Genomic DNA, 12,166 nt, shown 5'->3' with positions numbered 1-12,166 from the left:
AAATAATCGCTACTGTAAGGGGTTCACTTTTTACTATGGGACAGTGAAAGTAATATTTACAGTAGCGGTTTGCTCTTTTTGTACTATAAAGGGCTAATTTAGTTTTTTTTTTTTTAAACCCCATTATGTTACTGCCCAATTAATCTATTATGTAAATAGTAATCGATTAATTTCATAATCGATTAGCTGTCGATCAATCAATTTGTTGTTTCGGCCCTAGGGGAAACCTTCCAAAAGGGACTCTAGTTCTGGTTACTTGGGGGTCCCCAAGGAATTCCCTTAATTTTGTAGGGATTTCCTCACTTCCTGTTTGGCTATGGGACAGGAAGTGAAGGTAAATCTCTGCAATGGAAAGTGGAAAAAAATAAAAAATAAAAATAAAAAAAAATCTGACAAGTGTTATAACCAGGGCTGAAACGATTAATCGATAATGAAAATCATCAGATTGCGAGTGCTCCAGTTTTAGTAAATGAACCCCAGTGCTTCCTGCCTACATGAGGGTCCAAATCCCTAGAGACCTCACAGACTAATAATTACTCTGGGAAACAAAACGACGGTCTGCTAGCTCACCATGATGTTCGGTAAAGTGGCGTAGCGCGGCTCGTTGAGTCTCAGGTCTGCGGTCACCACAGTGGGGAGGTTTAAGCTGATGGTCTCCAGCCCGCCATCGATTTCTCGGACAACGGTCAGTTTCTCTCCTTCTATCTTAACTTCTGATGCAAACGTTGCCTATGGAAAGAAAGAAAGAGAGGTCATGGCTAAGACTCTGAAGCTGCCAATTAATTAAAAAAGAAACCTTATTTAAAAATCTCTGAAACCTTAAGCTATTATTATTGCTATTCCAGGTATTCAAAAAATATATCCTATACACTCATTTGTACCTTTTCACTTGAAGTGACCAGCTGTTTATAAAGTGATGGGATAACCAGGTCCTTCTAGCGGAAGTAAACCCATCCATAAAACAGTTTTATTTCCGGCACGGGCCAGAAATGTAACACTCCCATTGGCTGTGCTCTCAACCAAACTGTCAAACCATGCAATGGCTGGTGTCATAACTGATCACATGTGCAGCATCATGGTAGTTGTAGACTAAACAGAGGCAAAGATGGCAGCTTCCTTGGCTGAAAGCGATAGAGGGGGGGGGGGGGGGGTTACTTAGACTTTCAGTGGAGAAGTGCTAAGACAAGATCAGGCAGTTACACTTATTCTAATACCTGAAAAACAAGCTGATAGAATTAGGACCCTTTCACATGGGGCAGATCCGTTTGACAGACTACGCTTGCATTGATCCATGGATCTCCACTGAGCAGGCGGATGGCCTGTCCGTATACACTCACTGTGCAGAGAAGGACCAGTCAGAGTCCCCCTCTCCTCTATGGGGAAATCAGAGGCAAACGGACCGTCTGTCCGCTTTCTGGACCACCATACCTCTGGATTTGGCAGACAGGATTGGATCGAATATCCGTGAATGCTCCATAGGGGTGAATGGATGGTCCGATCAGGTCCGCCTGAAAAACTGACAGGTGGACCTGATCGGGCAGCCTGCGTGAAAGGGGCCTTAACCACTTAATGACCGCCTCCTGCACATAGACATTGGCAGAATGGCACGGCTGGGCACAATCACAATACGTTGCTCTTTTAGTGCCCAGCCGTGGGTGCGTTCCCGACCCGGTCCTGAGCTCCGTGACCGTGGCCGCGGGACCAGCGGACCCGATCGCCGCTGGTGTCCCGCTGAAGAACGAACGAGGAGACGTCTGTGTAAACAAACCTCTCCCCGTGCTTCTTACTGAGCCTGTCACTGATCGTCTGTTCCCTGTTATAGGGGAAGACGATCAGTGACATCACATGCCAGGCCACGCCCCCTACAATAAAAAAAACACATAACGTCATACATAACCCCTCCCCGCACCCTAGTGGTTAACTCCTTCACTGCCAGTGTCCTTTACACAGGAATCAGTGCATTTAAATAGCACGGATTGCTGTATAAATAACAATGGTCCCAAAAATGTGTCAAAAATGTCTGATGTGTCCGCCCTAATGTCGCAGTCACAATAAAAAATAAATAAATCGCAGATCACCGCCATTACTAGTAAAAATAAATAAAATAATAAAAATGCTATAAAACTATGTACTATTTTGTAAACGCTCTAACTTTTGCGCAAACCAGTCAATCGCTAATTGCGATTTATTTTTTACCAAAAATATGTAGAAGAATAAGTATCTGCCTAAACTGAGGGAAAAAAAGTTTTATATATTTTTTGGGGATATTTATTATAGCAAAAGGTAAAAAATATTGCATTTTTTTTTCTAAATTGTCGCTCTATTTTTGTTTATAGCGCAAAAAATAAAAAACCGCAGAGGTGGTCAAATACCACCAAAAGAAACCTCTATTTGTGGGGGGAAAAAAAAGACGTCAATTTTGTTTGGGAACCACGTCGCACGACCTCGCAATTGTCAGTTAAAGTGACGCAGTGCCGAATCGCAAAAAGGGGCCTGGTCCTTTGGCTACAAATTGGTCCGGGGCTTAAGTGGTTAAACTAAAAAAAAAAAATTGCTACACGGGAGAAATTTTTAGTAGAAAGACATGCAAAGTCTTTCTGCCAAAAAATCTCTCCCCTGGAATTTAGAATGTGTACACTGTACAGCACATGCACTGTGCAGTTGGCACACCTGACTTACTCCTGGTATCTGTATGATGCCCAAACATGCTAGGTGCAAGGGACAATGTAACCCTTGTGTGCATGCGCAGGAGTTGCATCATCACTGGCTGCCCCAATGGCTGAAGAGAATCACTGTAGGATTCTGGAGAATCAGCAGTGAAGATGGCAGCAGAGAACACAGTAGTGACAAGTGCCTGTACACATTACTGCTGGAGGACAGCAAAGGAGGTAGATATGTGCCATAATCGGCAAGTATGTTGTGCATACCTGCAGATTAGGACAAAAACTCACTCATAATTCTCCTGTGTGGACTATAGCTAGCTGTTGTCTGATGTCAAAGAGCTAGTGCAGGCTCTGCAGGGATAATGATAATAACGTCATGATCTGCCCCTATGCATGACCAGCAGCTGGCTCAGCCTCTCTGTGTCCAGCGGAGAGCCTGAGCCCAGCCGCTCTTGCCCCCGTAGCAGCCCAGCTCTCCAGTGAGCACTGGGGGGGCAGAGCAGAGAGTGGTGACTGATATTCACCACTCTCTGCTCAGAGCAGACTTGAGAGCTGAGCAATCAGTAGGTCTTTGATCACTCAGTTCTCGATGTAGAAGCAATGGGGGGATCAATGTTAGGGAAGTACGTAAGTTTGTCATTTTAATTTTCCGCACTCCTCTTTTAACCCACATTAATAAACTGATCAATGTAAAAAAAAATGCTATAAAATACTCTTCTTACACAAGGCTTCATTACAGGCTTATACTAAAATCGGGACTAGTTTCCAAAACAAAGGATAACTACTTTCATATAAAATACTTTTATCCTTCTTACTTAGCCCCAAACCTTAACACATGCAACCCCCTGCATCGGATCCAGCCTTAAAGTGGTTGTAAACCCTACAACACACTTTGACCTACAGGTAAGCCTAGATTAAGGCTTACCTGTAGGTCCAAGAAATATCTCCTAAACCTATACGGTTTAGGAGATATTTGCGCAAAGACAGCCACCGCTGTCTATGGCGCATGCGCCGTAGACAGTGGCGCGCAGGCGCACTGAGTGCGGCATTTTCAACGACAGAGCTGCCGCGCGTGTCGGCTCCCGTGCGCAAGCGCGGGAGTGATGTCATCGCGGCTTCGCCGAATGACAGCGGCGGAGCTGCCAGACCCAACTGAGAAGATGGATGTGCCGGACTACAGGGGACAGCGGTGACTTCGCTGGCTCCTGTGTCAGGTAAGTGACACATAATGGACTACTATGCGATGTGATGCGATGCATAGTAGTCCATTATGCTTTGCCTTTGCAGGGAATGAAAGAGGAAGTAAACGCATCAGGGTTTACTTCCTCTTTAAGGCAGCCCATGCATAAACTGAATTTCAGCCAGTTCAGCAGGGACCACCAAAATTTTGATCCATGTATGGGCAGGCTGGTTGTTCAGAAGTCGATCTAGTGATTGACTTCTGTACAACCAGCTTGTCAAGTTTTTCCCGATCAATCAGTGCCAGTGTCACTGATCAGTGCATTCTAATGGCAGGGAAGGCTCCCTGCTATCAGTATACAATGATTAGCAAGAAGGATTCCTCTGTCCACTTCAAGTGTGTGGATGGTGGAAATTGGGTATTTTTTTTTCTTGTTCATTCAACCCACTGGTTGAACGAATAAAAAAAAAAAAAAAAAAAAAAAGGATGCACAGACTCCCCGGAAGTAGGTGTAAATATCTGTATTATACAGGTATCTGCACCCCCCTCCCCCCTGAAAGGTGCCAAATGTGACACCCGGGGGGGCGGGGGGGGGGGGGGGTGTTCCATTTTTGTGTGAGCCTCCGCTTTAAGAAGGTTAGGTAAGCTGGTTAATTGTAGTTTATGCGAGGTAGCGTTTTCCTTTAGTGGCCTGTGTTGGCTGGTTTTTATTTTGCATTCTCATACAGAAGTCCATAGCAATACAAAACCTGCTTAAAGTGCACCTGTCGAATTTGGAATAATCGCAGAAATACCTGCGATTCTTCAGAAATAGCTCAAGCCGATGCCACCGATCCAGCCAAGTCCGCTGGACACAGGTCCTGGTGTTGCATTTAATGAGCATACTCTCTCATATTTGTGTATATGTTCATAAAATGCAAAACCAGGACCTGTGACCAGTAGGCATTTGGCTGGGTCGATGGCATCGGCTTGAGATATTTCTGAAAAAAAATAAAATAAAAATTATATTTATTTTATATATATGTGTGTGTATATACACACGTGTGTGTGGTGTGTGTGTGTGTGTGTGTGTGTGTGTGTGTGTGTGTGTGTGTGTGTGTGTGTGTGTGTGTGTGTGTGTGTGTGTGTATATATATATAATTTTTATTTTTTTTCTCTGATGAAGGATCCCGACAGATCTGAAACTGTTGTAATCTTATGAGTTTTTAAACTCTTACTAAATCTACAAGGTGCTGCATATTGGACTTTTTTGTGATAGATATATAGCTCCATCCTTTACCCCAGGTCAATGCTGAGGCTAATTTGTAAATTGTCTCTTTCTAGAAAAAATAAAAATAAAAAATAAAAAAGACATCCAGGAAGGACAGCTACCTGAGGCCAGTCAAGCAGCGCGGCGGTCATTTGTCCAGTCTGATTACAGTCATCATCGATGGCCTGCAAGAGGAGAGAAGAGAGAGAGCTGAGCTGGAGGGCAATGTACAGTATTATCGCAGGGAGGCCAGCTTCCAGGATGTGATTCATGGCGAGCGACACGGCAATCACAGAACAATGCGGGCAGTAAAGATCAGAAGGACACACGTCATGTATACAGAAGCTGTCAACACACAAGACTTTTCTGTTCAAACCCAACATAATAAAAGTGAAATAATAAGTTTCATATTTGTTCATTCATTTTTATAGAGTTAATTTTTAAATGACCTCAGGTCATACATCTTATTTTCTTACATGAACATGAAATAAATTTGAATATTCAGTCATAGGTTATAAAAATTGTGTAGGACTTGGTGCATTCGTATCTCTCTCTATATTATAATATTAATAAAAAAATTATATATACATATATATATATATATATATATATATAACATATATAACATATATAATATATATATATATATATATATATATAACATATATAATATATATATATATATATATATATATATAACATATATAATATATATATATATATATATATATAACATATATAATATATATATATATATATATATATATATATAATATATATATATATATATATATATATATATAACATATATATATATATATATATATATATTACATATACATATATATATATATATTACATATATATATATATATATATATATATACACACACACATACACAAATTACCCTTTCCAAAGTACTCAGGACAGTCACAGGACACCACAGGGTCTTTTGTCCTCTCTATGAGCTGCCCATTCCTCGATGATGCAAAGTGTAGTGGAGACAACGCAATGTTAGCGCCACTATCTGCACCATTCCACATTGAAAGCCGCAGGCCATGGCAACGCTCCCTCAATGGATGGCACCATGACACCCTGCACTCCCAGCCAGTATGTCCTCAGAGTTGCGTGACACTGGGTGTCATGCAATATGAAAAAGACAGGCGGCAGACATCTTGTGGTGAAAAAGAGTACTGCAGGGGACAACTCTGGATTGCGAGTATTGCAGCCAGGTTTTTTTTTTTTTTGTGGGGGAGGGGGTTATCTGGGTGTTGTGTATTAACATTGACCACGTACAGCAACCATATAATGTTTCATCAGAACATTTATTTATTTATTTTAAATGCATGGAAACCTGTATAGTTAAATGGTCCACTTTAAAATGCATGCCCTAAACAATGCTGTACACATTCTGCATGTTAAAATATAATTCCAGGCTTCAAAAAAGGCTGCCTCTCCTTCCTAACACCTATGCTGACTAACCCTCTGTAAAGGGCCCCTTTCACACTGAGGCAGTGCAGGCGTTGGCGGTAAAGCATCGCTATTTTTAGCGGTGGTGTGTTGGCCGCTAGTGGGGCAGTTTTAACCCCTGCTAGCAGCCGAAAAAGTGTTAAAACCGCCTGCAAAGCGCCGCTTTGCCGGCGGTATAGCCGCGCTGCCCTATTCATTTCAATGGGTAGGAGCGGTAAATACACCGCTCCAAAGATGCGGCTAGCAGGACTTTTTTTTACCGTGCTGCTAGCGCACCACTCCAGTGTGAAAGGGGCCGGTTTTTTCAGGCGCTACACAGGCGCCATTTTTAGCGCCGTTCCGCCTGAAAACCGCCCCAGTGTGAAAGGGGCCTTAGAAAGAGGTTTATACTTGGCTATGTTCAGCCCACTCCTGTCAAATGATCCTCTATGTCAGCCACAGTGGCTGGAGGGGAGGGGAAGAGAGCGCTTGACAGTGGTTGAGAACGCCAAAGCGGTGACGGATCTCCTATGGCCTATCTGTTGTCAGTGCACCCCCCCCCCCCCCCCCCCGCAGCCACTGCTAGCCAGCACAGCCCGATCATGTGACCAGCCCAGAGCAGGTTGAAGATAGGCAAGTATATGCATCCTTCTTACACAGGTAAGTCCAATGTTTCTCAACTCCAGTCCTCAAGTATCCCCAAACAGGTCATGTTTTCAAGATTTCCCTCAGATGAAACGGCTGTGGTAATTACTAAAGGCAGTGAAACTGATCAAATCACCTGTGCAAAATAATGGAACGCCTGAAAACATGACCCGTAGGGGGTACTTGAGAACTGGATTTGAGAAACATTGGGTTAGTCAGCATAGGTGTTGGGGGGGGGGGAGCATTTTTAAGACTAGATAGGTTTAGCCTGGATTTCTAATTTGAAGTGGTTGTAAAGGAGATCATTCTTTTGTATTAAAACAAACATGTTATACTTACCTGCTCTGTGCAATGGTGTTGCACAGGGCAGCCCCGAACCTTGTCTTTGGGGGTCCCCTGCCAGCACTCTGGATTCCACCTCTTCCTATGGTGGCATCCAGAGAAGTTGCTTCCTATGGGGGCACACCTGCGGGCTTGCTCCAGAACCAGGCTGTGTGTGGCTATAGACACACACACTGCAGCTCAGGACCGCTTCATGGGATTTGACTGACACCAGCCAATGGCTGTCTGTGCCTGTGAGGCCAGGGAGACTAAACCAGTGCTGCTGTAGACTGGCACAGGACTCAGGCTTGGTTCATATATGGGGCCGCATGCGGCTCACAGGAGGGGTCCTGCGCATCCTGCTTCACCGTTTCAGGTCCGATTTCAGCCTGAATTTTGGGCTGAATTCAGACCTGAAAAACTGACCAAAAGATGCACAGGGCTCCTGTGCAAAATTGGCACCAGAGCCTCATCGGAGATATGTGAACCGGCTCCATAGAGAGCCAGTCACACTCTCCTGCTATTGTGAAGTGGATGCAGGGACCCTGCATCCAATTCGCAACAGTGTGTATCCGGACTTAGGGAGGTGAGGGGGCAAAACATCTACTGGGGGAAAAAATTGTTGCCTTTACAAGCAATTTAAAAGGGATTGCATAAAGCCAACATATAACAACCTCATTCCATTATAAAGTCACCTGCTTTCCCAGAAGCACCAGGTTCACATTCTCTTTCTTGGCCAAAGCAGCCAGGATCTTGGAGACCTGGAAAGGTCCGAGCGATTCTGAATCCTTAGCAGAGACGTCTACATGGATACCGCGGTCCGCTCCCATGGCCAGGGCTGTCCTGATGGTCTCCTGCAGAGAGAGCACAGCGGTTATATGTCAGATGTGGAACCATCATCATGTGTGCATTAGTGCCGCCGGTCTCTTACCGACTGCTATAGATGACAAACTCCTCTGTAAACAAATTTAGGGATTGCTTTTTTGATTTTATGTTTTTTTTTTTCCCTCTCAAAAAAAAAAATCTAAAAAGTGTTCACAAGGTAAACATAAGCTAAATGTATATTTTTAGCACCGGAAGGTGAAAATAGGCTTGTAATGGGGTTTATCACACAGATCCACACCTGTAGAAGGCCCAGCGGGGGGTTAAATACCCCCTTACTGCTCTTGTAGAATACATGTCAAACCCTGGAAGCCTATACTGTAATTAAGTCTCGGCTCCTGCCTCCGTCACTAGACTCCGACAATTTTCCTCCTATCCTCACGAGTCAGGTAACAGGATTAGACAGACAAGTAGATTGTGCGCAATTGGCCGTGGGCAATGTCACTGCACACAAAAAAAAAAAAAAAAAAAAAAAGACAGGGGGGAGTAAAAAAAAAAAAAAATGAATAAGAAAGCATCTTTTAGCATGTGGCATATATATTAGTTGCTATTGCATGTTAACCGGACTGCATCCATTATAGATAACCTTTTAGAAGATATATAGAAAATGAAACACCACTTATTATATAAAACAAAAAAAAATCTATATATATATATATATATATATATACACACACACATATATACACATATATACACATATATACACACACACACACACATACATATATACACACACACACACACACGTTTTTCATGTTCAAAAAACATATTTATATATTTTTTTTATGTAAAAACAAAAATCTCAATTTTAAATAAGATATACTATACAGAAAAGTTAATTTTTAAAAGTTTAATTCAATGTAAAAAGGAAAAAAAAATTATTTCATTCTAGTATGTGCAAAAAATAAAAATAAAAAATCTTACTATATTTATACAGTGTATCTATTACATAAAAATCTGATTTTTATTCATAAGAAAGTGTGCATCTCTCTCTATACAGCTAAAATGTCATTTATAGTGGTGTCTGCAGCCAATTTAGCCAACATGGTATAGCGAGTGAGATTAGAAGCCCTTTACACACAAAATATTATAATATATATATAAATAATTTGAAATAAAAAGGTTATGGCGCTAAACCCTATTAGTGATGAGGTGAGTTGACTTATCAAATCCTAGTGTTTGATTTTTTATATAAAAAGAGAAAGAAAAAGAAAAGAGCTGTTGGTGATACCGTGAAAAAAATATATATATCCTAAAGCAATTTCATCCAAAACAAATTGTGTGTGATTAATGTGGAGTCAGCATTCATGTTCCATTATATAAAAACAGAAAATGAGTATTAAATTATCATATACGTATCAGCCTGCTAAAAACATGTAAACCTTCATTAAATGTGCAAATTAGTGGAAATAATGTTAATATTCAACAGTATGTTAGTGTAAAACAGATTGTGCAAACATGTGCAAAAAAATGTACAAAAAAGCAACTAAAGGTCAGAACAACCAAGGATCAGAAATAATTTAACCATAAAATCGCATGAAGTCGCTAAATGTGCGAATAGACAATATTTTCAACCAATAATCGCATGAAGACGCATCTGTGTCCAATATAAGTCCAAAATTAATATTTGGCTTGGTAGTGCTGCCTCTTCAGACTATTTTTGTAATTGTTACAAAAAGTCAATGGGGGGTATTTGATTTATTCGTGCAAATAGTGCGGGCTTTCAATTAGAGAACTTCATCCCCGGTGCGCCACTCTGTGCTATAGTATGTGAATGCTCTCACCAGAGTTAATGCCCCTGTGGGGCTGGATGGACCTTCACAATGTAAGCCACTGTGTCGCTCTCTGGCTGCTGCTGGTGCACTGGGTGAAGCTTCGTTGTTCCGTCCGTATGGTATCCAACGTTAATTATATAAGGGAAGACATATCCATAGTGTAATACGTTCTTAACCAAATCGTTCGTTTATTAATATTAAAATCTACTCACATTTTACATTAAAAGCATGTGCATATAGGAAAAACTCCGCCGTTCGTCTCAAACGAGTGCACACAACGTGGCCACGCCCTACGCGTTTCGTCACTACGACGTCCTCTGGAGCGGCCATATTGGTGCACCTTATTGCTTAAATAGGGTGCAGTGCTCCACTACGCCTGCGCTAAAATAACAGCGCCATTTTGGGTGTGGGATGCCCTTACTCTACTGGGGATGAATGCCATTACTCCCCCTAGTGTCCTTAGGGAAGACTGATATACTTAGCCTTGGAGCACTGCAGCCTACCCATAAACCATACTCAGTTTAGATGACATTCTTTAGTATTTCCCATTTAACCGGACGTTTATAATTAAGAGAATAAAAATAAAAATAAAATTAAATGATACTAAAAATACATTGAATAAATGTATGTATAGGAATACATACATAAAATTCACGTATATAAAATTCATACATATAAAAAATTCTTACATAAAAATTCATGCATAAGAAGGGGGGTATACATTAATACTGAAAAAACGCATAAATTTGTAAAGATTATAAAAATTATAAAAATTATTTAAGAGGTTTTTTAATATTATTTGATTATTTAAGGGGTTTTTTATGTTTAAAAAAGTTTTTTATGCATACTAATATGTGAATGTAAATGGAGAAATTATTCCAAAGGAAAGTTTTCCAAGAGGAAAGTTTTTTTGGGAAGGAATTAAATAAAATGAAATTCTTAGGAAATAGATATATATGAAGGTGCTAAGAAGGTCTGTTTAACATCGTCCTATAGGTGATTGTAGTGTTTGTGACTGTATGTTTGATTCCTACAGGGGAACTTTTAGATAATTTTGATCAGTCTTGTTGTAATTCCGACACGTCCAATGTATTTTGAATGAATAACATTCGACCTGAACCCGAAGGTGTGGGCCATGTGATGTTAATATTGGGGTAGATAGGTTACTTATATATGTGGTTAGATCTTATCGGGATCCTGTAGTGTTATGTATGTGTATGGGTAACATTCGACTGCGGAATGTTCGTCCAGCATTATCTAATGCTGAGGCAAACAGTTGACTGTTAAAAGTTAGTTAAGAAGCAATTGACTATTAAAAGTTAGTTAAGAAGCAATTGAGGTCTAATTCTATGTACACTACAATCACCTATAGGACGATGTTAAACAGACCTTCTTAGCACCTTCATATATATCTATTTCCTAAGAATTTCATTTTATTTAATTCCTTCCCAAAAAAACTTTCCTCTTGGAAAACTTTCCTTTGGAATAATTTCTCCATTTACATTCACATATTAGTATGCATAAAAAACTTTTTTAAACATAAAAAACCCCTTAAATAATCAAATAATATTAAAAAACCTCTTAAATAATTTTTATAATTTTTATAATCTTTACAAATTTATGCGTTTTTTCAGTATTAATGTATACCCCCCTTCTTATGCATGAATTTTTATGTAAGAATTTTTTATATGTATGAATTTTATATACGTGAATTTTATGTATGTATTCCTATACATACATTTATTCAATGTATTTTTAGTATCATTTAATTTTATTTTTATTTTTATTCTCTTAATTATAAACGTCCGGTTAAATGGGAAATACTAAAGAATGTCATCTAAACTGAGTATGGTTTATGGGTAGGCTGCAGTGCTCCAAGGCTAAGTATATCAGTCTTCCCTAAGGACACTAGGGGGAGTAATGGCATTCATCCCCAGTAGAGTAAGGGCATCCCACACCCAAAATGGCGCTGTTATTTTAGCGCAGGCGTAGTGGAGC

General features: G+C 40.4%; 1 protein-coding gene across 1 annotated transcript in view; it reads right to left on the bottom strand.

The window, feature by feature from the left end:
* The window catches only part of ETFB (electron transfer flavoprotein subunit beta), a 101,343-nt gene that overhangs the window by 36,416 nt on the left and 52,761 nt on the right, over positions 1–12,166 (bottom strand). Inside the window, exons 3-5 of the mRNA XM_077456586.1 lie at positions 8,204–8,362; positions 5,215–5,277; positions 571–729 (exon numbers count right to left, since the gene is read on the bottom strand). Of these exons, the coding sequence (XP_077312712.1) occupies positions 571–729; positions 5,215–5,277; positions 8,204–8,362 (381 nt within the window). The remainder of the gene's footprint in view (positions 1–570; positions 730–5,214; positions 5,278–8,203; positions 8,363–12,166) is intronic.

Source organism: Lithobates pipiens, unplaced genomic scaffold (assembly GCF_037356315.1).
Source record: "Lithobates pipiens isolate NorthernLeopardFrog02 unplaced genomic scaffold, aLitPip1_a1.2 Scaffold_27, whole genome shotgun sequence".
NCBI classification, from domain to species: domain Eukaryota; kingdom Metazoa; phylum Chordata; class Amphibia; order Anura; family Ranidae; genus Lithobates; species Lithobates pipiens.
Note: the sequence above shows the minus strand (reverse complement) of the source record. Positions and strands in the feature narration are given on the sequence as shown.